We start from the raw sequence: 27,537 nt of genomic DNA, 5'->3' as shown, positions 1-27,537 counted from the left end.
CTGGCTAGTAAGCCTCAGGGATCTTCATGACTCGACCTCCCTAGCAATGGGATTATGCCTAGATGTTTTTTCCATAGGTTCTGGGAATTGTTGAACTCCAATTCATATGCTTTCACAGCCATCCCTTTACCAACCAAGCTGTTTCTTCCTCCTGAGAATTTTCACCTCTCAGACTAATGCACATTCAGTCTCTAGCAATTAATTACTCAAGACTAAATGCCACTGCTTTTACATTTAGGCCCTGAACTAGAGCTATTGTCTGTGGGAACCATACTGTCTCTGAGCCTCAGCTTCCTCCCCAGTAAAACATAAATGATTCCAAACATGTGTGGTTATGTCACGGTTACATAGAGGTTAGATATGAGCATGTTTACCATGGATTTGGACATGTACTTTGCAGTTGCCTGGGATAGGTTAGTTTTCTTCTTCCATCCAAGCACCTGTATTTGAAAATAAGGCTTGTTTTCAATCCAATCTATTATGAAGTATTCATCTTTGTAACATTAAAAAACATCTCATAAAGTAGTGGCCATACTTGCAGTGCTGGGAAAACTGCTTTGAAAACAAAAAAGAACTGGTTTCTATAACAACTGCTCATTCTACAGACCTTGAAAGAGATTCCACGGCTCATTTATTTTTCGTGTCTTTTAACCCCAAGTATATTCTCCTTAAAAAAAAAAAAGACTAAGCTGACTACCAAGAAGGCAAATAAAAGTCCATTTCTTTTAGTGTAGGTTTAAATGCTGGGACACCAACACCATATACTATGCATAGCCATTCTGCTGCAATGACAGACTACAGATCTTGGGGTTGCTTAAATAGAGGAGGTTCTTGAACCATTCAAAGAGAGTCCCTACACTTCTCCCATGGAGCTATATCTGAAGAACTGCGTTTGTCACTGAGCATCAAAAGTCAAGAAGATTGACAACTATAGCATCTGTGGTGGTCAGGATGATGATGCAAAAAAACATTTAGAAATCTCAGGATTACACTGGCAAGATGCCTAAGCCTATTGCTAAGCCTGACAAATTGAATTTGATCTCAATCCCCAGAATTAATATGTTGGAATGTGAGAACTGATTCCTATTCGTTGTCTTCTGACCTCCACAAGAATACCCCAGCACATGTGTGTGCACATACATGCATATATATATATATATATATATATATATATATATATATATATATATATATATATGCATATATATGCACCACAAATCAATAAACATGCAATAACAAAAAAAAAAATGGAAACCTTTCCTATCTGGGCATATTATCTCAGTTTATTAAATTCAAAAGTTGGTGGATGTTCTGAGGACAAATTATTCATTATAGCTCTGGTTCCACTAGTGTTGAGTGGTCATAACTCTTCACTTCATCCAAGGAAAGAGAAAGAGGGAAATCATCTCTAGCTAAAGTATACATGTTTATTAGACTATGTTGTCAATGGACTTATACTTCCTTGCATTTATTCGTATCCCTGACTTTATTTCTTGAACCCTCAAGAGACTGAATCACTGCCATGAGATACAGATACAGAAGAAAGAATTGTGCAAAATTCAGAGCTGTGCTAAGTTTGTTCTGACATGTAGACTCTACTGTAAAGAGCTGACTGTTCACTGTAGACCTCAGCCTTCCCCCCAGCCCCCGCAATATATGTTGTTGTTTCTGTAGCCGAGTTCATGATCTTCTGTAATTTTCCTTTTCTATTGATTCTGTAGAGCTGGCAACAGAACTTTTACAAAGAAATGTTATTGGTAGGAGAACCTATGCGTTTTTCCTGCCATGTATCTTGTATATTAGAGGATGAGTATACCACAATTCAGGTAAACTTTGCTTCCCAGAGAATTCATTTCAGCGTGGCCTGGGCGAGTGAGCTCTAGAGGAGTAACCTGGCTGCAAAGCTGCCTTCTCCTGTCTCTTACTTCATTCTGCCCCAAGGCAAAGGTGGAAGTGCCGCTCTGCTTTATTGGTCTTTGGGTTTCAATTTCTTCTCGTACATTTTCATTCAGAGATGAGAAAGTCAATGGGAAATGAGTTTGAAACAAAACTTAACTTTCTACAAAGACTTTTGAGAATGTGGTGTAGATTCTAAGTTTGAGGACAGCTAGGGTGTACCCATCACTTAGATACACTCATTGGAATTGATTATGTTTACTGTGTAATTGTGTACCCTTAGGGAAATATGCCCATTCCACTGAGACTCAGTTTCATTATCTATTAAATCAGGATTGATAATACCAAATTCAGAGGTTTGTCGTAAAAATGTCCTTTTATGTGACTTGTAATTTTCTATATCACCTGTATACCTTTCTTTTTGAGATAAGGTCTCACTGTGTAACTCTGGCTAATCTGGGATTTCTTGTGTGGATCACACTGGCCTTGAACTTGGAGCAGTTAGTTCTCCAGCCTCTGTTTTCCAAAGCTTGGATTATAAAAGTGAGCCACTGCGATTAGCTACTTGTGAATATTTCTGAGACAGGAATGGTTTCTCAGTGATCTCCATTTAGCTTATGTGCCATAGCACCCAGCAGGCTTAATATGTAATGCTATATTTCTACCTAAAGTTAAAGATGTGTGGGTAACCTAGAATATCAAACTGATCATTTTAAGCAATTAATTGACCCTTTGCATTGGACTAGATGACCGAATAGCTGCATTCAATATGTAGATTCAGTGATGGAGGAAAAGTAACTGATGTGTAGCTAGGGAGACTGTTATAAGGTAAAGTTGCTTGAATCATTTACCGTTTTAAACAAAAGAAAGTCATGAAGTGATTGACAGAATGAAAAATAATTGCTCCGGCATCCCAGAGCTGCCAAATGGAAGGGATCAAAAACACCAGTACCTCTCCGGGACAAAAGCCGTACTCAGACCAATAACCAATCCACATACTCTCAAAACCTGTAGATGGCTGAGTTCTAATTTAAAGACATGTTGGGTCTCTAGCGGCCTTGGAAAGTCTTTAGAATTACACTGGCACCTCTCCAACAATGCTGGACATGCGGTGAGCTCCAGGGAAGGACCTACGGAATGAGTGCCACCTTGTGAGGGATCTAGGGCAGATGGCAGCGGGAGGCTAGAGCTCACTTTTGCCACAGATGACTGAAATGGTGGCCTAAGTGATCCCAAGGAATACCTTCTCCAGTAGTCTGGAGGTAGTGATAATTTGAATTTTCAAGGCTCATGAATTGGCATCATTCAGAGTACATCTGTCATGGACCCTTGCATTTTGGAGGAACTGAAAGTGCTAAGGTAAAATATCAGGAAGCTTGAATAGTTTTGTTTGTTTTTAAACTCTTTCATTGCTTTTTTTTGAAAAAAAAAACTTTTATTGTGTTTTTCCCCCTTTCACATAAATGTGACACTCCAGTTATCTGTGATAATGTGTATCTAGAATATTTTGATCTGGGGAAAATGGGATGGCACGTTACTACTTTTCTTCCCTTAAAGCAATGACAGTAATTGGGCTTTATGCCAAGGGGCTGAAGCAAGCAGATGTAATCTCGAATGTGTGCTCTCTGTAGACTGGATGAGGCGTCCAAGCCATGTGGAAGTTGAACTTAGCAGAGAAGCTTAGCGTTTATCCTCCCAGATGTCCAGCTTGTGGTTACTGTCAATATCAAATGTACAGATATATGTAGGGATTGTTCTTTCCTGCCAGATACCCCTTCGGTGAATAAATATCCTTTTCAGGTTTGCCAATCTTTTAGATCGCCTTTAAAGTTATTTGGAGAAAGTCTCCCCTCAAATAATTAAATATGCATTATTTTTTTGTCCTTGGCTAATAACTCCCTTCTCTCCTGGGTTTGAACAGGTTCAAATTGTGACATGAATTTATATAGTATATGGTCTGTTGTGAAATATTTTTCTCTGCCTAAAAATGAAATGTCCTTGAATACAATCTTTTTTTTAATCAATATTTTTATGAAAGGCTGAAGTGTTAACTGAATCCTGGTGGTTGTCATTTGAAATACAATTTGTATGTTTAAGAATTTATGTGCACACCAAGATTTAAACTTCACATTCAGAAAGAAAAATTGATTTATGGGAGCAAACAACCACAGAGATATAAGTAATATCAGCAATGAATGTGAATCAATTATTTAAGGCAAATGGATCTTAATCATCAAAGCAACAAAGGCATACCAAATTCATTTTTACCCTGGACTTCATGTTTTAATTTGTGGGTGTATCTCTTTCTGTTATTTTACAGAGGCCTTTGAAATTGTTGTTCGTCATGCCAAGAACTACACCAACGCCATGTTCAAGAGTAACTACCCCAGCCTGACTCCTCAAGCTTTTGAGTTTGTCAGTGAATTTTTCACAGACGTGTCTCTCTACATCTTGGGTTCTGATATCAACGTGGACGATATGGTCAATGAATTGTTCGACAGCCTCTTTCCCGTCATCTATACCCAGATGATGAACCCAGGCCTGCCCGAGTCAGTATCAGACATCAACGAGTGCCTCCGAGGAGCAAGACGTGACCTGAAAGTATTTGGCAGTTTCCCCAAGCTGATTATGACCCAGGTTTCCAAGTCACTGCAAGTCACCAGAATCTTCCTTCAGGCTCTGAATCTCGGAATTGAAGTCATCAACACTACTGACCACCTCAAGTTTAGTAAGGACTGTGGCCGTATGCTCACCCGAATGTGGTACTGCTCTTACTGCCAGGGACTGATGATGGTTAAGCCTTGCGGTGGTTATTGCAACGTGGTCATGCAAGGATGTATGGCAGGTGTGGTGGAGATCGACAAGTACTGGAGAGAATACATTCTGTCTCTTGAAGAGCTCGTGAACGGCATGTACAGAATCTATGACATGGAGAATGTGCTGCTTGGACTCTTTTCTACCATCCATGATTCCATCCAGTATGTGCAGAAGAACGGGGGCAAGCTGACCACCACTGTAAGTATCAGTCTTCAGGTTTCGAAGGAACTGTCCTTCACTGTGGTAGTGGGTGGGGTGACCTCTCTAGCAACAGATACTGATAGAGAAAGGAAAAATGACTAGCAAGTGAGACTGCAGATGGGCTGAATGCACACTTAGAGATTGACAGAATGTTAAAACTACAGGCTATAGAGTAGCAATACCAGACTCTTGTCTTCTAGCTCCACATACTTCCTTGCTATCAAGTACTGGGAACTGATTTTTATCTTTATGAGTCTCATGTTTTGAATTCATGGGAGAAGAATAGCTTGTATTCAGACACCTAGCATCTGTGTGATATACGGTAAGTCTTTATTAAACATTAGCTGTTGTTGTTATCAGGTAATATTTTCTCTCATTGACAAGGAAACTTAAGCTTAGTGAATTAATTGTATGTTGCACAGGGACTTCCAGTTCCGTAATTAGTGGAAGAGACATGATTCGGGAACTGAATTTTTAATTTAGTTGTCATCACCTTCTATTCTGACTTCACTCCATGGTCTTTACCACACACATCACATTGCCATTCTGAAGAGAATATAAAATACCATTTGAAGAGAAGAGAGTCCGTTTCCACTAACTAAACCCACACGAGGACATAAGGAAAAGAATCTGTGCCCCCCCCCACTCATGTTTGCAGTATACCAGTCTCCAACTGATAGGATTTGTAATGGAAGAAGGGAAGTTCTGCAAGGACAGTAGCAGCTTGTTTGCTGTCATAGTCCCACAACAGAAAGCTACTTCTGATGTAGAGCGGAGCATACAGCCAGGAACTTCCAGCTATGTTCTTTTCAGACAATGATCTCAACTGCTGCCAGCACCATAGGAGGATGTGCCAGAGCAGTACAGTATACTACTATTGTTGAGCTTCTGCGTGCATCTCAGGTCCTCTGTCGATGATATTATTTATATATATATATATATATATATATATATATATATATATATATATATATATATTACAGCCATCCACAAGATGGATCTTAGTAGTGTATCCATTTCACACAGGAGGTATGAAGCTTAGAGAGTGAGTACTGTCCAAGGTCTCCAAAATTGTTTTAAGGTAGGAGTTGTTTAAGCAGGAGTTGTTGACTCCTGCTCTTAGCTTCCCTCCAGTACATTGCTGTGTACTCTGAACTATTACTTAACCAGAAGGTAGAGAGCAGCACAGGCTGGTTAGCCTTGTCTTTAAACTCTGGCAGTGCAAAATGATAGGGGTAATTGGTTTCTTTGGCGAATTAAACTAGGAGGGAGGACAGAAATGAAACCCCCCTCAGCATGGCTACTTATGGAACTGCTCTAATTGCCCCATTCACAGTGTTGGCCATTTAAAACCCATTTGCTGAGAAAATATTTTATAGTAAAATGAACAGAAATGCCCTATCTAACGATGGTGTTCTTCTATGGCTAATTATTCCCTTGACTGCTTTATAATTTGAGGCCATATTCTGGGGTCTTATGCAAAAGTAAATTGCACAGAACTAGAAAAATGAAAAGTAAGTGCATTCATATGTTCATTCACTAGTATTGATGGAGGGTCTATGGTGAGCCCCACCCCAACCAAGGGCATCAGGGTGTGAGAATCTCTACTGTAGGAGGAAAGTAAGACTCCTTTAATGGCAAGATGTCTTGAGTATTTAAAGGTTATCCATGCACTTTTTTTTTTTTTGAGCGTAACATACTGGTACTTTCTCCCCCAGTACTTTTTAAATCAAGAAGATGAAGTTTAGAGTGTGGAAGTGCCACACGCCCATACCTCAAGTCCTCAAGGACTAGGGCACGAAGATTGGGAGTTTGAATAGACTGGACGAATCTAAGAACCAGACTCCCAACAACAAGCAAAAAGAGGAGTAAAACAAAACAAAACAAGAACCAATTAAGAAACAAAACTAAGCACAGCACACTGTTTTGGTGAGGTCTAGGCCTGCAGGTTTGTTGAGTGAACATTTATCAACATTTGCTTTCTGTCAGGTGATAGGCATCCGTAGCCCCCCATAGTTCTGAAGTCTTGATATGTCACAATTTCATTGGTAGATGCACCTGCAACTAAATAAATTCTACCATGGTGAACATTTTGCTATGATGTGAATGTTGGAAAGGCAGTGTGAAAATTGAGCTAGTCTAATACCATCTGACAATGAAGAAATAAAGTCTCAGGAGGCATGCCCACAGTTTTTTTTTAGCTAAGAAAAGAGCCAGAAGCAGAATCCAAGGTATTCTGCTGCTACAATCTAATATCCTTTCTGCCCTATCACTCTGTTCCTTAGTAGATCCTTCCAGACTTTCACTCTAAAAGTACCATTAGGATTTTGCAAAGACATAAATTGCAGAGTTATTTCAGGCTTTCAGACCTGCTACATTTAAGTGCATGTACATGTAAGCATGTGCTCATACACATACCTAATAATACAGTAGAGGAAGTACATTTTGTGTCATTATCGTTCGGGAGGAAAGGCCTTGGCTGTCAGGAGGTGCTCAGTGATGCAGTCCCTTTCTGTTTTGGCCATTAAGGGCCTGATTGCTCCCAGCTCCCACCTAGTTATGAGAGCGTGAAGTCTGCTATCCCCTGGGAATGCTTGAACTAAGACAGAAAGCATATGTATGCTGCCTCATTGCTGTTATATGATCACCAAGACTAAGTTGTCTCCATCACCTGCTGGGGATTAGGGAATCACTGGCTGGGTGTGTTCCAGATACACTCTGTTCAGGCTACAAGCAGGCAAGACTCTTTATTGGGGTGAGGAGAAATCAGGTTTGACCTATTGAAGCACTCTGTTCATGCTGACAAACCCACAAACAGAATCCTTCAAACCCAAAGCTGGTTTAAAATTAAGTGTTAACAAGATTCTGCTGGAGCAACCCTCACTTCCTTGTGTTAACAAGATGGGAATGCCCCAAAGTAAGACCTTGCCTAAGGTCAGTGGTGCTGAGATCTCCCTTTCTCATCATGCTATTCCTGAGTTGGGGTGGGGCAGCTTTCTTAACTAGCTATATACTTAATGGCATGAGGTATCCATACAGGGATGTTGTCCAGTTTTGTTGGTCTTGGTAGCAATAATCCATCTCACATCCTGAAGGTGGTTTTTCCCTTCTACATAGCTGTGACAATCTTAGAGTTTCATGAGTACAGATAGATGGTTGGTGTTTAGTTTCTCCAAGGATGGTTCTCAATCATGTAGACTCCCAGGTGAAGGCATGTGGGCAAATACTAGGGTTCCTATTACTCATATTACCCTTGAATGTAGCAAATGCTCAGTTCCCAAAACTGACTCATCTCCCAGTCAATGGCAGAACTTTTTTAACATTGCTGAAGTCCAAGCCCAGAGATTCTGATAACAGAAGTCTACGGGGAGGCTAGAGAACTTGCCATTTCTATAGTGTCCAGTGATCCTGATGTTCCCTTAGGGACGTCTGATTGCCTTGTTTGAAAGAGAAAAGATGATTGAGATGTTGGAAGTGAATACCCCAGGTACTGTAGGCTGTTTTTTGACAACGGCAAACGATGTTACAGCTCTAAAATGGGGCTGCTATGTTAGATATGAAAGAATTTGTTAAGTTTAGAAAATGCAAGGACTCACTAAGCATATACATGCACACGAACACATATACACCATTTAAAATAGTAAAAACAAATCTTTAAAAAGTGTAAGGAAAAGCCATTATTCACTGGGCACTTAGCAGTTGGGACTGGGAATAGAGAAGTAAGGTACTCTGAAAGAGCAGCAAGTGTCTTTCACCTCTAAACTTTCTCTCCAACCCATTTATGCTTTTTTCCCCTTTTATTACTGATGAATGAACTCAAAGAATCACATGTGCTAGTAAAGTGTTCTATTATTTAGCCACAATCCCAGTTCCATACACTTATCTTAGAGTATTCATGATTGTTATCATTTTAGTGTAAATAAATTGAATAAAAAATACCAATAAATGAGTAGTAGGTATCCGCATGTATATGTAAGAGGGCAAGGGAACAGAAAGTGGAGGAGACAAACATCTATACTGTAAAGTTCCCTCCAAAAGTTATTAATAACAATAGATCCATTCTGGTCTTCAAATGGATTTGGAAGCAAGGATAGACGTCTTGCCCCCAAGTGAGTATTGAGCCTTTGATAGTAGTTGGGTGAAGAAAAAAAAACTCTCACTGTAAAAATTGAACAGCGTGTCATTGAATTCCACATTTTATACCTTGAAGCTAATATAGATGTACACCTTATGTACACCTTATAATGCATTTACTTTCAGCAGTGCTAATTACCATGGCTTCTTTCTTTCCCAATACAGAGGATGAAGCCGAGCTTTATGTACATGTTAGGCAACCACTCTACCATTCGCAGCCTGTGTAAAACAGGTTTGAAAACTTCTATTGTTTTTGATTCCAAATCACTTTGATTGTCATTGCCTACATATAAATTACGTGCATTTCATGAACAACTCATTCATTTGTTACAGGGTGGTGCTTATTCCTGTCCCCAAAAAGTTGCCAAAACTTTCTGTCTCTAATCTCAGTGACAGTCTTTAGTCCACATGTAATTTCTCATATACTCTGTTGTTGTTGTTGTTGTTTATTTATGAGAATGTAACTCAATTACAACACTTGTCCCTTCCCTTCCCTCCCACACACCTGCCCTCCTTCAAATTCATGCTCTTACACTCTTGCTTGGCTGCTGGTACCTTTCTTTTTCCATATTTGCTAGTGTGCTTTATTAACTCTCCTTAGCATGCCCCTGTGCTAAAGTTGCCTGGCCCGCAATTTTATTACCTTGACTTATGCTGTTTCACTGAAAGTCGTACAAAATTACGACCCTTTCTATCACCACCGCTTTCCCCTTTCTTCTGTCACTGTGACTCACTTTAGCACTCCCTGAAAGAGATTCTGCAAATGTCTATTACACCTTTCACTGTGGAAGCACTGTGGTGAACACTGAGCATCATAAAGATGGTAGGGAAGCTGAGCATGAACGATTCTTTTGCTCCATTTAGGGATCACTAAGCCAGCAGGTCTCAGAACCCAGATTCAGAGCAGGGCCTGTCTGACTCCAAAGCTCTTGCTAGTTACCATGGCTCTATATTGCTCTCCCAAACACATCCATTCTCTCTTCACTAGTATCTTCATTCCCCAAACACAGCCTAAATTGGTTTTTTATTTTATTATTTAATATCCTGTATTGCTCCCTACTGTTTTTCCAGCTGCACAATCAGTTTTTGAATTCATTTGCTCTCCTTGGAGACTCTTGCTTTACTATTTCCCGGTGAAGGACTAAAAGACACGATGTTGTTTATTTCTTTTTCTTTTCTCATATTCCTAACACTTAAAGGCACAAAACAGTTTCTAAGAGAATATTTGTGTAGGCTCTACCTATGTTATTGTTATCAATAGTGAAAAATCTATTAAGTTCCCGTCGCAGTGTTGAATCCCTGCCCACTGGAACAATGGATAGCCATCTTGGTTTTTTGCAGTGATGGGACTCAGGGCCTTGAGCATATGAAGCATGCGCTCTAATAGAGACCTACATCTCCATAATCAACAGACAGTTTTCAAGGTCTTTGGTATTTATTCTAAACATCAATTATATTCAGATGTCTACTTTGGAATTTCCTTAGGTAGTAACTTTGCCTACTGAGAGCCTAACCCATTCAGATATCCGAGTACACCCATTTCTTTGGCTAGAATCTTTGAAGAAACAACACAGTCAGTGTTCATTCATGGGTGGTAGAAAGCTTTGTGGCAGATTCTGTTGAACCACAAAAATAATTCACTCTATCAAGCTCATGAATTTTCCTATCTGTGTGGGTGACTGTAAGTCACCAGAATTTCCAAGATTAGCTTTACCTTTCTTCTCTGCCTTTGAAGGCTGAGGTCATTTCTCAGATGTCAGTTTGTCCAAGCTCTCTCCTTGTCTGCTATCACTGCACCTTCATTTTTCAGTCTCAGACAGAGATCCCTTTTCTGAGTTTCTATAAGCTTCTCCAAAGGGATTCAGAAATGATAAATCCAGCAAATATCTCAGTACCTCATTAGTGTCTCTAGGCCATTATCATAAACTGCAATACGCAGTATTATTCAAATGAGGTCCATTGCTGACATGACAGAAAATGTTTTGTCTCTTATTTTTTTACCCTTCATAATAGAACTAGCATTAGTGATTGCCATCCAACAAAGATTATGGATTGGTTTCTTGTTGTTTTGAGGATTCACTCATAGCACAGGCTAGCTCAGAACTTATGGCCCCACTGCCTCAGCCTGGGAAAGGCAGTTATTAAGCATAGATGACCTAATTATTGAAAGACTACAAAGGAAGAATTGACACTATTGAGTGGCAATTTCACAGGAAGTTCCTGAAACTAATCATTGAAGAGAGCTTTTGAATGTTTCACCCTGATGTTATGTGCAGATTGTAGGTTAGGAGAGAAAACGGGCTGTGTGCAAATCTAGCATTGTTTGCCTTTACCTAGGTGAGGGACAGCATGACTTTCATTTTGGCTTTAGGGATACATTTCTAAGCCTCTTTTCTAAGATCAATGAATTGATAAGGTGGGAGTCTGCACTCCAGAACTCTGGAAAGTCTGGGATTTCTCCTCAGTTGCAAGGTGATATGTTGGTCTACTACCATCTTATGGAAACCAGTTAAAGGCATGAATTAGAGATGCAGAACTATTAAGTTCTCACAGCAATGGCAGTAACCAGAGCATCAGCATTTGTATCAGATTCCCTAGCCTCAAGTCTCATGGGGCAAGGCAAAGAGGGCTGGATAACTCCTGCAAACACAGTGTGGTGCTGTACTTGAGAGCACTTTCAAGCTTAGAGAACTCAAATGTTTCTTTAGCACTCCAATAATAAAAGCAAGTAAAACAGTGATCTGTTGATCTACTGGCTAGATTCTCAGCATTGCCCTTGGGTAACATTTCTCACCACTGGTATTGTTCATTTCTCTGAGTGAAAACATTATGGCATCCAAGCTATACAGACACTCCATATAGATACTTAGAAGAGATGGCTTGCAGCAAATAGTGGTCAGTGTTTCCGTTTGTAAGACCCACAGAAGCACAAGCTATCTCTAAAGAATTTTCTTACAAGTTGCCCCCTTTGGATGATGGCAAGACCCTCTCAAGTTCTCCATGCATTTGGAGGATCAAACCAAGGAGTTGGAAACCAGAGAACAATTAGTTCAACTTTTTCTGGTTAGCCATGAGGCAGCGTATGTGCCACCCTTTGGAGCATAACCAAATGTATACACAAAGACCAAAAGCGGTGACAGTGTTGTCACATTCAGAGAACAAAACCCTGTCAAAGGAGCACTTGATATTATTGCTTCTCATTAGCAGTAAGACTATTGCTTTGGTCTTCCAGTTACCCCTCATATCTCTCTCTCTCTCTCTCTCTCTTTCTCTCTCTCTCTCTCTCTCTCTCTCTCTCTCTCTCTCTCTCTCTCTCTCACACACACACACACACACACACACACACACTTTTTGCTTTTTGTGGATGCAGAGTTATAACTGTTCTATTGCTACATAAGCTGAGGACATTATCTCTTTTATTACCCTGAAAAGGTGGCATATGTGAAAACCACAGGGTAGTTAGCTGAGACTTATCCACGTCTGCTTCGAGTGACAGGGAGAACGGATTTGTTCCTAAAGGATGTTCAGAAAAGTTAGATAATTCAACGTTATTTGCCCAATAGAGCAGACTTTCAGAAAGATACCCCCATGGCCCAACATCATAAGGACCCATGTGCTCTCAGGGTGACAGTGAGTGACTACAAAATGCCTGTTTCAAATGGTGGCTGCTCAGGGAGTCAGAGCATGGTGAAAGCAGCCTTTCTTTTATGAAGGCAGAATAGCTTCTGGATATTTATTCATTATAAAAGCCTCAGAATTCACAGTGTGGTTCCTCTGCTATGCCTTTTCCTTCGCCTGGAGTTAAGGTCTGTCTTGGCAAATGGGGTGTCAGTCACTCTCTAATGATGCTCCTCCCCCTGCACGAGATACCTTGGCCCATTAACCTCTCAGGCCTTTGCATTTTGCTATTTCGATCCAGGTATTCAGGCCAAAGTTCTTTCTACCTTGGCTCGCTTCTTCAAAAGCCAAGCCTCATACCCCAACCCACTCTCAAAATTGGAAAACAGAACAATTGTGACCGTCACGGAAGCAGGTTTTAAATAGGTAGAACAGTAGAATAGTCATTTCCTAAGAGGGAGCAATTGCAATGGTTGCTTCAGTTAAAGAAAAAAAAATTACAGTGCCAACAGTGGGTGAGTTTGCACAAGTATCCTCAAGTATGCTGCAGCCTTTCTGAGATCAAGTGCAAGCGTCATCATTCTCAGCAGCCAAGCCTGACTGCGAGCCGAGCTCTCTGCACTGCAGCGACCTCCCCTGCTTTCTGTTCCTTTCCTTCTTGTGTGTGGGGGTGTCAACGGGGTAAAACAAGTGACTTTTGTTTCTGTGAAAGTACTGATTTCATCATATCCTTTCAAAAATGTCCCTTTGGGATGTGCATAACCCCACAATGCTGTTTTATTGCTTTCTGTGCGGTCTGGGTTGGGGGAAGGAAAGAGCCAAAGCTGCCCCTTATTACCCAGTTCAGATCCTTTCTGAAAAATATGCAGAAAGCGAATTAAGTTCATCTATTCATTCCACTCAGAATGCCTGAACCTGATAACACAGGACAGAGAGTCGTTATATTTGGTGCTGTCTATTATCATTTTCTGACTCAGAGTCTATCGAAACCTTTCTACTTTTTTCAGATAATTAATTTTGTTCTAAATGTGGGAAAGAATGATTGTAATCAGTATGTTTGTATTTTCAGCTACAAATCGAACCTATCAAAGATGTGTAGTACAAATAAACCCCATAAAATATGCAGCCCCAGTGCTGTCTTTCTTTTCAAAAGGAAACACACACACACACACACACACACACGATGTCTAAAGTTCTTCTTGCTTTTCTTTCAGTTAATAGATAAGGCACTCTTTTTCAACCCAAGCCTGTGCTATGAATTATATTTATCATCAAATCTCATGTAGCAGAGCTGAAGGAGACATTGATTTGGTGCAGAAATCAACTTGTCAACATATCCACATTTCTCAGTCCTAGCTGTGAATTTCTCTTGTTATTCTCCCAGGAAATTAGGAGCGATCAGATCCCCCAAGCACTGCTTGCCCCATACCTCTAGCCAAGCCCTATTCTGAGCCCATACCTTCTCACTCCTTTTTAGGGTTATATAGGACTCTGTATTCCATTCATTAAGTTCCTGAAGGGAGAAACAGCTGAGTGGTATGCTGCACCTTATGAAATCTCCTGCTATGAGAAACGTCAGATCAGAAATCAAGAGCTTCTACATAGGATCTCAGCCTTGTACTGACATGGGCTAATGGTCTTTAAAATGCAACTTCTCAGTATCTATTTCTCAATTTGTATAGGGAAGAAGAACAGGAATGGGGCAGAGAAGGGTTGAGGAGGAGACAAAAATTATTAGAGCTTGCTATGTGCCTTATGGCGATCTAAGCTCTATCCGTGGATGGCCTCCGGTTTATAATTATCATGAGAAGAGCATTATGCTGATTGCCATTTTTCTGGTGAAAGAACAGAGGTAAAGAGCCTTGGAAGTATGTACTGCTGCTGCAGCTGTTATGTCGAGCAGGAGTTCCTGAGGTATATCCCTCACCTCCAGCAAGAACCAGTCTTAAAATATTTGGTAAGGACCAGGCCTTGGTTGTGGACTGACTCAGTTAGTTAGTGGGAAGAGGAAGGAAGGGGAGCCAGAAATTTCTCAGGGTCTTTCCTTCTTGCCAGCTTCCTCAGTCATTATTCATCCTGTTTTCTACATATGGCCTTGAGAAATACACGGGAACTTCCAATGAGCCTGACTTCTCTTCCTCATTCTTGTATTAATTAACCCTAATTAGATTGTTCAAAGTCTGCTCAGAGCTCAGGCTTTCCCCAGGACTGTTGCCTATTTAATTTACCTTTTAAAAACAGAATCTGTTCTTGATGAGCTGTTTTTTGTTTTTTGTTTTTAAATCCCTCAATGCTTTAAAACTCTATAGCGGCCATGTTTTCCCCCATTCAGTTCAGATATCCATGGTGAAATATGAAGCTCTGTGGCTTTCTTACTCTGCACTAAACCTTAAAATTATCTCTTGCCAAACATAGAAGGAGTTCCCTATTAAGTGAATTTCTGAGTGATTCAACTGCTCATTCCCCTGAACAAACTCTTAATGCGAAATGTCTCGACTACAATGACCCCCGCCCCTGGCTGACTTCCTTTTAGTTGTGAGCATTTTTAAAAAATCATCTTTGAGTAGTCCTTTCGGGTTTTCTAGACATAATGTACTTTAGATAAAATTGTAGGATTCTAAACTAGGGTCCTCTACCTGATTAAAAATAAAGTAATAATTGTTACAAATTGGTATAATTAATCCTGACAGGAGTTATAGAACCCACTTTAGGTAGCCCATTCTTCTAAAAGGGTGTCAGCCTTCCTTGGATCTCAGAAAGCAAAAGAACACACTGGAGGAACTCTTTCCCTCACACATCTTTGTTTATCAAGTTTACAGGTCTATTTCCTCCTTCACCATTTCTCTTGAATCTGTAATGCTCTGATTTAAAAAAAAAATAATGTGTGACTCCAAGTGCTCTATTCTGAAAGGCCCTATTCAGAACTGTCACAGCACTGATTATTATTGGTCAGAGACTGTGAGATACCAGGAATGGGAAATTACAACAAAGCTTCGTTTTTTTAAAATTGATTTCTGAAATAGAATTACATCATCTCCCCCTCCCTTTCCTCCTTCTAGCCTTTCCCAGTTACTCTCTGTCAGACTCTTTCCATGCCCCCCCTACTCTATAAAGTTGATAGCCTCTTATTTGTTTCTCTCTGTCTCTGTCTCTCTCTGTCTCTCTCTGTCTCTGTCTCTCTCTCTCTCTCTCTCTCTCTCTCTCTCCCACACACACACACACACACACACACACACACACACACACACACTCACTCACTCACTCACACACCCACTTTTGTTGTTTGTGTGTGTATGGTTGCAAAGCTGACCACTCTGCATTGGACAATGAGTATGGGGGCTTATCCACAGGAGAGGCTAATTCTCCTCCCAGTCCATAGTTGCTGGGAGGTAGCAATACAAATATCAAGAATCTGTTTGGGGATGATAAACCAATTGGCCTGCAGAAAAATGTCTGGATTCTTTTCCTAATGTTAGTATTGCTCTTTTCAAGAAAGATGCTTGACCAGGTTTTCCATATGTTTCCTAAAGACTTAAATTCTCACTACTTGCTACATTTAGAGCTTCATGTAGTAACTTCATCTTTAGTCTCTGTAGTTATAGAACTCTTCTTCTACCTGCCAACTCCTACCAAGAAGGCCAACCACTGTTTTCCCAAAAGTTAAGGTCAATTCCCAATCAAGCAGACCAACTGGACCGTCTACAAATTTGCTGGCTGCTCACATAGGTCTTCCCAGAGGACTCATGAGGAAGGGGCAGCAAAATGTATCTGGATCCCTGGTAGAAATTGTTTGTTGGTTTGTTAGTCTGTTTGTTTGTCTGGTTTTTAACATTCATCTTCTTTTTGCTGTGGTTTAGTGCTGAAATCTCCAGGAATAGGGGGAGGACTCAAGCTGTGTTTATGGCTCCTTTGTTTTCAGAGTGTTATTTATGCATTAGAATGCTAAATTGCCTTTTACTGGGTACCACTGTTAAATGATGATTAAAGTTATGTTGGTATAAAAATGAATAGATGTCTATTATATATCTCTGGGATAATTTATTGATATCCCTTTGGTTTAAATGCTAAGCCTTTACTCTATTGCAAAAAAAAAAAAAATCATCTCTTCTGTTCACAGCTACTCTGCTTACACATTCCTTTCCCCTTCCATGACTTTTCTGACCATTCTGTTCTCTGATGAAAAGAAAGATTAAATAGCATATTCCCCACTCCCCAGTGAAATATAAGACAAAAAGAAAACATGTCTCTCCTACAATTGAAATGTAAAAGTTTTGATGTCATAAATATCAGATGGGTCCCCATCAAAAAATATTAAAGCAAAGAATGAGAAGAAAAGAAGAAAGATGTAGAGACAAGAGAAATCTGAGCCACTGTAGGTGATATTGGCTGTGTAAGGACCACCTCCTCCTAAATGGCCTATCATTCTTTTTGGGAGGGTGTGCTGGATGGTAGGAAACCTTGTAGGCATCTGCATATGTTCACTGATATCTCCCTTTAATAATTTTCCTTATTGGACTCATCATAAGAATAATTAAATATTTATCACTTGAAAATCCATTAGTTTTGCCTTCATTTGTTATAAGTCCTTTTATTTTTGAGATTATAATATAATTGCATCATTTCCTCCTTCTGTTTGCTCCCTCCAAACCCTCCCATAAATTCCTCCTTATTCTCTTTCAAAATCCATGGCCTATTTTTCACTAATTGCTATTGTATACATATATGCCTATGCATATACTATATTTTTTCCTAGATATAACCTGCCTTTACTGTTTAAAGAATTGTCATTTGTTCTTTCATCTACTTTTTGTCTGTTTCACTCAACTCCACATCTTTTCCATTGGAGCAGCCCACCTGTACCAGTGAAGAACTCTTATGTTTTGTGTTGCTCTTGACTCCTTTACCTATTCCTAAATTACATCATTCTCACCTGTTCTCTGACTTTTACTGTGACTATGGATTCAGCCTCCCATTTGATAATTCCATGAACCTGTCATAGAGACTGCAGGGACACCTTACCTCTTGCCCAGATTAAGTGATTGGATTCTTTGTCTAGTGTTTGTTTCTGATATTCTTGTCTGGGTCCCTGGAGCTTGCAGGTTTCCCTGAAGCTCTGTCACGGCTCTATTTACCCTTTCTTTCCCCATTAATATCTTTTACTACAACAGTAAGACTCCCGGTGGCAAAACCAGACAGAATCACTACCCACACCCAACATAAGCAACTCTTCTTCATCTTAAACTTTGGAGAGATAATGCAAGAGGGAAAAAGACTCATTAAAGGTAATATTCAAGATAAAATGCAAATTTCAAGAGGTGGACAGTGAGGATATCTATTTGGGACCTTTACTCTGCCAAGTGAGAGCAGCTAGTGGATACAAAGAGACCAAATCTATCCATCCGGCAGCCAGGAAGGCTTCACACAGACAGGACAGACATTTCCTTGTTTTATCTTTTCAAGTCAGAGTAAGGAGATTTAATTGTTTAAAGGTAGGAAACAAGCCAACTGTCTAGGGAAGTGAGAGCTAAAACATGGGGAAACTAAGCAAAGTGAGTCCAAAACTTTCTGTTCCTGTTGTAAAGATGGAAAACAACAAATAAAAAGTAGCCACCTATGTAGCATCTGTGAGTTCTGGGATCAAAGAAAATCTCTTGAAGATTTCTAAAGACCTAGCCTTGTCTCTTCACTTTTAAGACCATGGGATCAGAAGAAAGGTGTTTGCCAAAGATGTGTCAGTTAAAGGCAAACCAGGGCACACCCCCTCTGGCTTCTGTCCATCAGGCCTGTAGTGTTTCTGTTGCATTACCCACCTCTTTCAATGATTTTTCTCTCCTACCTAAAATATTCAAGCTGGCGTCTAAAGTTACTTCCTGATTTGCTTTGTGTTCTGATTGTAGAATCCCCAGAGATAACAATAGACACATCATGACTATGGATTTCAGCACACTGGGCATTATGAGTATTTTTTTTTCGAAGAACAGAAATAAAATAAGCAGAGGATGAAATTTTATGCCAAGATAGTTTTGCATCTGTGTGTTCACAAGTTGCCTGAGAAATTTTTGATGAGGAGGGAATCAAGTGTAAATATGCAGTTGAGACAAAGACAACTCAGAGATGTGGTGGTACTATTCATGATAGCAGTGGTGAATAGAATCTGTTAAGTCTGCTCTCCTCCGGCTCTTGCACACATCTAAGCATATCAATGAAAATCTGTTGCTGAAAATGTGTTTCAGTAACAGTCAATTAAAGGTCAGCACGAGTAATTTACATGTAATGGATAAGCAAGAACAAAAGCTATCTGTTGGGTCATGAGGAATAGATTCCACTTCATTTGCCGATGCATTCTGCAATGGCTTTTGAAAATGCATGGTGCAAATCACTGTTGTTATTTTTTTTTTTTTTTAGAAAGCATTTCCCCGGGTTTGGTGTCTCAGCCTGTTACATTCTCTTGTTTGCATGCATGCCATAGTCATTAGTTCGATTGAGGTATTGAATGACCTGCATCGGTATGCTGGTAGGCTGCTCGATTGAACTTATCTTCATAATGGAAATCAGGGAACACTTTTAACCTTGTTAGAGTTCCACTGTATCATTGATTAATATATAAAGAAAGGCATAGATTTCACAGTGAGCTATTTATTTCTAGACAATCTTGTGAAAGCAGATTGGGTGATGTTACAGAAACTTTCTTCATACCTTTGTCAGGCTGACACTAATTATCCTGATTATTTCTGAGACTTTCAAAGTGTCAGTGTTAATTAAATGAAGGCTTAAAATATAGATAGAAATGAACATTTAAGTGGTTTTCTTAAGTGGTTGACAATGTGTATGAACATTCTTTTGTTACCTAGTTATTTTCAGAGAACTGATTTCATTTGATAAGGGATTTTTACTACTAGCAAATACTTTGCTAAGTGGATAAGCCAGCGTTATCAAGGTCACAATTTCACTCAGATATTCAGTGAGTATTTTGATATATTCTTTACAGAGTATTATGAATAGAGAAATTGAAGCAGCCAACTGCTGCTCTCAAAAAGACTTCTAATCTAGTGAGGGATACACCGACCAAAGAGAGATCGGCCACTGCACAACAAACATTACAGCAACATAGAGACTAATGGGCGTTATCCAGCCACACTGGAGGTCAGAAAAGGTGTCCTGGGGGAAGTGTCCATGAAGGAAAAAATCTTGTAACCCCTGCAATGACAAGCAAAGGGGTCTCTAAAAAAAAAGATTGCTCTTGTTGAAGGAGGACAGAAGCTTAGGGCTTGACTAGGAACTGGGGGGTGATGCAGAGAGGTTTTTTTTTTCTGTGATTCTGGGCTCATCCAGTAGCCCAGACTTCTATTTTAAGCTACTCAGGTCCTAGAGGCTTACATGGACTCTGGACAGAAAGGCTTTTTTTAAAAAATGCTATCTTTCCTCCTTGGGCAGCAAAGGCCCCAGGATGGCTGGAAAGGTCAGGCAACCCACATGGACCTGGCTCCTACATATTGTGGGAGTCTAAGGAGCAGGAATTTGAATGTTTGGTAGAGCCTAGACTGGTTATATAAAATCAAGGCAAAAAGTAAAACCTGGTTCTGTTTCTAATGAAAGTAATTCTATAAAAATGTATAACTGTATTTAGATTGCTATTAGTGGAGTGCAGAACTCATTAAGAGGCCTTACCATCATTAATAATTTTTCTACTTGAGTTTTATAAGTACAGATTTCTTTAAAAGCACTCATGAAACCCCTATAGAAAAGCTAATGTGCAGCTTTTCAATGTATTGCCCTTCAAGGCTCAGGTTCTAGTTAAGCATAAATTGCCTACAAACAGCTAATTGCTAGCTTCCACAGTAAAATGTGCTTACTGTCTCGGTGCATTCATAGTTTTAAAAACCAAGCTATAGCCAATTCTTGTTTTTGATAAATGCTGCAAAGGAAGATGTTAATCCAAAGGGGCGACTAGATTGCTTCATAGGCTTTCAGGTTCTTGGAATAGATGTGGACAAACTCACTGAATGGGGCAAGAAAGGTATTCAGGGGGTGCTAAGAGGCAAACTCGGGACCTTGTGCTTCCTAGACAAATACCACATGCCCTGCTCTGGAGATGGTTTTGAATAAACTCAGTCAGTAGCAGAGATTCATATAATAGTTCTGGTGTACATTTGAGGGTAGCATTTCCTAGAAGGTAATTAATTGTTTCCCATGTAAATAGCCCCTTCTTCTTCCCCTCTCTTCCTCCCAATATCCGTCTCTCAAGAAAAAAAAATGCAGGATTGAAAATACATTGCTATTTCATTTGATGGGAAAAGCTGCAACCAAGTGGTTTGTCTCTAGCAACAGATGTTTGTTTGTCCAGGAAGTGAAGCTAAAAGGATCTATATAGCCCCATGGGCCACTGTTTGCATGTGGGGAAAACTGGAGGCAACCTCACACTTTCCCCTTGCCTGTAGGATAGGTTGAAGGAATCAAAGTGGAAACTTAATAAAACTTTCAGAAGCCAATAAATAGAGCCCAGAAGTCATGCTTCTCTGGGGATGGGAATGCATCATATGTCACTTTCATGTTTTTAATCTAAAGACCAAGGCTTCACTAGTCGGTAGTGATAAGTATTTGCTTTGTAGAGAATTTCACTGAAACAGTAAATGTCTTTTCTTTAACTATTTCTCATGCATTGCCCCCGATCAAAAAACAAATATACGTACAAAGTGAAATGCCCTTAAGAAATGTTATAAAACAAACAGTTTCTGATAGGAAGTAATACTTTCAACACTGGGTTGCCTGGAAACCACCGGAACCCAGGTTGTTGGTTCCAACATTACTTTCAAGACCCTTAGAAATCCTTAGTGGAATCTCATTGTTTCACCCACAAGGAAACCAGAGAAGTGCCTATAGAGTAGAGGAATCATGAGACACCCACAGCATCAAATAGTTGGAAGAGAACGTTACTTAGGAAGGGCCCTAATGATTTTAGTAAGTTACAGGGCAGGATAGAGTAAAGAGAAGAGATCATGAAACACAGTGGCTACTTATTGGAGTGTCTCTTCTGGGAAGCTTCATTCTAACATTTCTGTCTGTGTTCTTCGTGTAATTTTCACCTTAGCCTGATGAAGCAGAGCTGATCCTCCCCGCCCCCCTTTCCTGGATGCGATGCAGAGAACTGGAGGAATAAAGTAGCTCTTTCCCTTTAGCAAGAAGCAGGAGGAGTGAGACCATACAGAATCTTTCTAGGGCTTAAGTTAACACCTTGCTACCTGTTCACATTTCCAAGTTTGCATCCTAGGAGAAATCTCCACGGGTATACGTGTTAGCTATGAAGGTAACAAATGCAAAGCTCGGGAGATGAGTAGTCTAGGGCTTGAGGGTGTTCCTGACCAGAACATGTGGGTACCTAGCACAGTGGTAATGTACAATCCCACCCAGGCGGACAGTATCTTCTTTCGATATGTGATAGGTTGGGGGATGCAAAAAAAAAAAAAATCTATAGACAAGGAGGTGGGGACAGAAGTTGGGTTTGAACACAGAGAATCAAAAATAAGAGGGTAGAGAGATGACAGTCACGTGGCAGCCAGTTGAGAGAAAGAGAAAAGAGGATGGGGGAATTGTTTATCAGGTAGATGAGTGAGTTAGGAAAGTGAATGAAGAGGCGATATAGCAAAAAAGAAAAAAAAAAAAAAACCCACTCCAAAGAGCTTTTCCCAACCTGGTTTTCTCTCTCGACATTTGTATGAGGGATAGTTTTATGGCGTGATCTAGATGACTGAATAATTCCTTGCAGACGCTGTTTCTTCTTTGTATGTCTTTATGATCATTATTGAATTATTTGCTTTCTGAATCTTTATGATGACTCATTAATTTGGATTCCCTAGCCTGGAGTTGATATTTGAAACGGTGTCCTAAGGGGCCCTACCCGGTGTCCTTTTGCAGAGCCGTAATAACCCGAATGCTACTGTGTTCTTTTGTTACCATACTGGCAATGTTCAAATCAGAACCATCCATTCTCTGATTCATGGATGTTATTAGCTCCAGCTGGGTGGCAAGACATGAGGCAGATACTGTTTTCTATATTAGTGAAACCTAGATAAGAAAACAGAAAGTGAAGAGATTGCCTTTATTAGAAAATCAAACATTTTTGATATTACTTAGCACCATGCAATGAGTTTTTAAATAAAACCAAATGAATAGATAGAGTACTTATGTGTCTGTCCTTTGTCCCCCTCTTTTGGTGCCAGATGTATGTGATTTCATGATTCTAGCAAGAGAGATGTGCTGGTTTGTCAGTTAATCAAAAGTTGTTAAAGAAAAGTCAATACAAAGGAGCCTAATCATCATCTTGTCTTTTCCTTGTGACTGTAGGACTTCTGGTGTGTGGGTTGCTTGTTCTCTATGGCAGCATTACCAACAGTAGTACTGATGCCCTTTCTATAAAGGGTGAGAATCTCATTTTCTTTCTCTTCCTTGTGATAAAAGACTGGAGACTAACTCCTTGGAAAAGCTGGACGAATATTAACACCAGCTATGTGTGGTCAAGCATCACTTTTCCTCTCTCTCTGTTCTTCAAGCATGTTCACACTTGTCTTCCGCTGAACCTATGTCTTTGGAGCCTTGCTCTCATTCCCTATAAATCACTCCAAAATGAAGTAAATTGATTCTTTAAGTGGAGCAGTGGGTTTCATGTGTCCCCAACTCAAACAGGACTTTGCAGTACCATATAACCCATGAAACCATGCTAAATGTGCCTGCCAACCTTTCCTAGCCAAGGGCACTTGTTTGGTGCAAGCAAATCCTACATGATGCTATAGGAAGGATTTTATTTTTTATTGAAAGTACCTTTCCCCGGGAATAAACTTGTTTAGATAAATCTCTTGTAAGAGGTTAGATGATCTGTGCAAGATGCCACACTGACATTCTTTCTAGCTGCAATATTCTGACCATCATTTGAAATCAATAGAAGACTGTATGGCCTGAATTTCACATTTTACCCAGTTTCCTAAGGTGCTGTGTTCTCCTAATACATTTCAGCCCACCTGCTCTGATGGAGCATCTCACCATCACCCCCTGGTAGAGCTTCCACGTTGCTTTATTTTACAATACTGTTTTTCATGTCCAAATGTTCAATCATGAAGCCTTTATAAGTCTCTAGCACAGGGAACTAAGTCACTGTGCCAGTGTTACACATTTTATTACGGCTGCTGAAATATCTCCAGAGACAAAAATGGCAGCATGGTGGGTAAAGACAACTTGAAATGACTTCCCAGCCTTTCACAGTTTTGCCCTGAAGTCCATAGGGAAGAACATCACCATAGTCCAGGATGTCAGGACTGTGATTAGATTCTTACTGGCTGAAGGAATGCTAAATGATGAATTAAGTGGGGAAATGTTAAAATACATCTTCAATCATTTTCATAATCCTTTTGAATGGAAGGAATAAAAACCCACTGTATTCAACCACCATTCCTAATATTCTATGAATGGCAGGGCATCTCACAGGCAGCACTGCTATTGCAAGATTGTTCTGATTGTGACTTCAGCCAAACTGATTAGCCACCGTCCATCTTAATGAAGGCATCCTTGCTGACCAATAACTTGGGTCTTTGCTGATTGCCCTCCACAGCAGATAGACCTTCACTGATTCGTTTTAGCCAAAGTTATAATCAGAACCACTTCTGAGATAAATTTTGAAAAGAACATGATTGAAAGGAGTGAAATCAGGTGAACTGAGAAGCATTGTGACCTCGGAACAGAAATAGTTCAGAGAGACTCATCTCATGCAGATCCCTCTGAGTCATCTTAGACGTGTCCCTCTGTGCCAGCAGCACTGGACATTGCTATCATGTCAACTGTTTCTCTACAGGTGCTATTTTCACTTTCCAATTTCTTCTTCTGATGAGCTCTTTAAATGTCAGCCATGATTTTTAACAATTAAACAATTGATATTGACTTTGAGTTAATTGGTGTGTGTGTGTGTGTGTGTGTGTGTGTGTGTGTGTGTTAGCTTTTTGTCACTGTGACCAAATATTTAGGAGAACAAACTAAAGGGAGGAGTTGCATGGTTTTGCTCATGATTTCAGAAGTTTCAGGTTATTTCAGTGCATGGGGTCAGCATGATGGAACAGAGAGGCATGGTTGATGGTACCAGGAAGAGATCAGTTACCTGCAATAGCTGTAGTGTTCAACTTGCAGCACCTACTTGGAGGCTCTCGACCATGTGGAATCCCAGTCCAGGAGACCCAATGTCCTCTTGTGGTCTTCTTAGGCACTAGAGATGTTTGGAGTGTGCAGACATGCATGTGGACAAAACACTTATACAAATTTAATAAATAATTAATGAATGTCTCACATGCCCTTGATAGCAGGTTTTGTTGTTGTATTGAGTGTGCTATAGATGTCTGTGTGATCTCCTTAGAATTTTGTTCTTCATGTTTCCCATTTCTTTGTTGCTTTTCTGCTTGCTTACTCTATTCATTATTTAAGGAGAGAACTGAACACTAAATATTAGTGTTGAGTTGTCTCTTCCTTAAAATGTAACAGTTTTCCTTCACGTAACTTAGTTCCAGTACATATATGCTTGCATTATCTTTTGGATGAGTTGACACTTTAATCTTTTGTTCTCTCTCTTAATAATTCTTGTCTGTCTTGAGGATGGTCTTACCTTACCATAGCTATTCCAGCTCTCGTTTGCTTACAGTTTGTAGTGTTTGCATCTTTCCCCATCTTCATACTCTCAATCCAAATGATATCTTTTTATAAAGGCATCGACTTCTACCATGTTGTTTTGGATTTAAATGATTCATCTCTACCTTTTGATCAGCACATTCAACGCACATGCCATCAATCCACTTACAGAGAAAATAGAATTTGCAGTTCTCATTTTGGAAAGTGGTTTTCTAAGTGCTTTACCCCTAATTTACTTCCTTTGCTTTTAACTGGTAACTTCTGTTTGTTACCAGTCTGTTTTCTACATTCATTTATATTGTGAACTTTCCCAGCTGTCTCCATTTTCTCCTATAGATTTGGCTATAGCGGGCGGCTTTGCTTGCATGTGATCATTGGCTGGAAACACTGTCAAGTGCTTTCCTAAGGGATGGGCTTGCAAGTTCAGTTCTGAGGAAATGCCTGCCAATATTCAAGTTGAAAGACAGTTTTTGTGCCAGCCTTCTAAGCAAAAACAGTGTTCCATGACAGGAATCTTTAGTTCATATCATAACTCAACGGTACATGTACTCTGCCTCCAGTTGACCATCATACCTCAGTATGTGATGGGAGTACATTAAGTATACATTCTATTTCGTTATACATGTAGTATTCAAAAAGACATATTGTCAAGGGTCAATTGAGTTTCATTGGTTCTTTAAGAGTGTTCTTAAGTGAAATTGCCTATTTTTTTTAAAAGAGTGAGTGCTTGGCATTAAAATTACGGTGACATGCAGTTTAGTGTCACCACCTTTACACATGCTACAGTGCCATAGTTCTACCCATTCCCCACCCCAGAGCTTGTACTACCATTGCAGAATCATTTGAGGGATCACTGAATGTAAACCTCTTTCTATACTTTGGATACTTCAATACTACTAATGCCCTATTCTCTAAAACCCAACGTGCACACTAAGCTTTCACGTAACTTCAAACAAATAAATATCTACAAAACAGGAAACCCAGCTCACATTTGCAGGTTCATTCATTTGCAAGGCGAAAGTACACTGTGTAGAGGATATTTTCACTTGATTTTTATGTTTGCAGTTCACACTTTAGTCTCTCTCTCCTTCAAACGTGGCAAGGTTCTATTTACTGACTTTTCACTGAGCTGGCTCTGAGCACTGTGAACCCTGCAAAGTTTTATTAGTTTTTCTCCTGTTGTGTACACTGTTCTGGCAAATATAACGCAGTGAGTTATCATCTCAGATATTTCATTGACTTTTACAATTCTACTTTGGAAAGTTGTAGCGAACAGTTTTGACTTTTAGAGGACTCATAACATTTATTTTAAATATTGAATTCCATTTTCTTCAAACTGAGAGTGATTGAATTCAAAATACCTCTATAGCTTAGCTTGGAAGTTCATACTATACTTAAATGTTTTCTTATAGAAAACATAGTAACTTAAATTGTATTTTTAATGTGTTTATTTATTCTTTGAGAACATGATGCAGTATATTTTGATCATATTCTCTTCCTAGGTCCTCCCACTCCTTCCTACCCATCCAACTTTATGTTCTTTCTGTCTTAGAAGCAAAACCAGTAAATTATACCGGTAAGATCAAGTGGTTGACAGCCTTTGCCTCTCTTCCCCCCACACCCTGTATTCTGATGGTCAAACCTAGTTATTCATGCTAGAATAGTGGTCTCCAGTGGAGCTGTATCACTTAATTACAGTTGGAATCAACATATTACTCTCTTCTATGACAACATTTTTGATGAAGGAACTCAATATGTAACCATGGCTGGCCTACAACTTTCTACGTCGACTAAGCTCACTTGGAAATCAGAGGGGTTGATCTGGGTGCTGAAATTAAAAGCATGAACCTCTATAATAATATGTTACAGATAATTTTTAAAAAATCAAAATATTATTGAAAAATAAACATGAGTTGCATGTACTTCCATACAGATAAACTGAACTGAAATTTAAATACTTCAACATAAGAATTTATCAAATGATGACAGCCAGGCATAGTGGCACACACATGTAATGCTAGTATTTGTGAGGATAACTCGGGAGAATGATGAGTTGAAGGCCAGCATAGAACATACAGCTGGCCAAGCTCCACTCCCGAGTTACAATAATGTGTGTCTGAGTTTTGGCTCCCCAAATTTGCATTTTACATGAGTCCATTAAGACTACGGTGCTACTTGTTTTAGGACACTATTTTGAGAATCACTGGTTCT

General features: G+C 39.7%; 1 protein-coding gene across 1 annotated transcript in view; it reads left to right on the top strand.

Moving 5' to 3' along the window:
- Window positions 1-27,537, top strand: part of GPC3 (glypican 3) — a 313,583-nt gene that overhangs the window by 165,692 nt on the left and 120,354 nt on the right. Inside the window, exon 3 of the mRNA XM_080910639.1 lies at window positions 4,217-4,911. Within this exon, the coding sequence (XP_080766765.1) occupies window positions 4,217-4,911 (695 nt within the window). The remainder of the gene's footprint in view (window positions 1-4,216; window positions 4,912-27,537) is intronic.

This window comes from Micromys minutus (genome assembly GCF_963924665.1).
Source record: "Micromys minutus genome assembly, chromosome: X".
Classification (NCBI taxonomy): Eukaryota; Metazoa; Chordata; class Mammalia; order Rodentia; family Muridae; genus Micromys; species Micromys minutus.
This window is presented reverse-complemented; position numbering and strand designations above follow the sequence as displayed.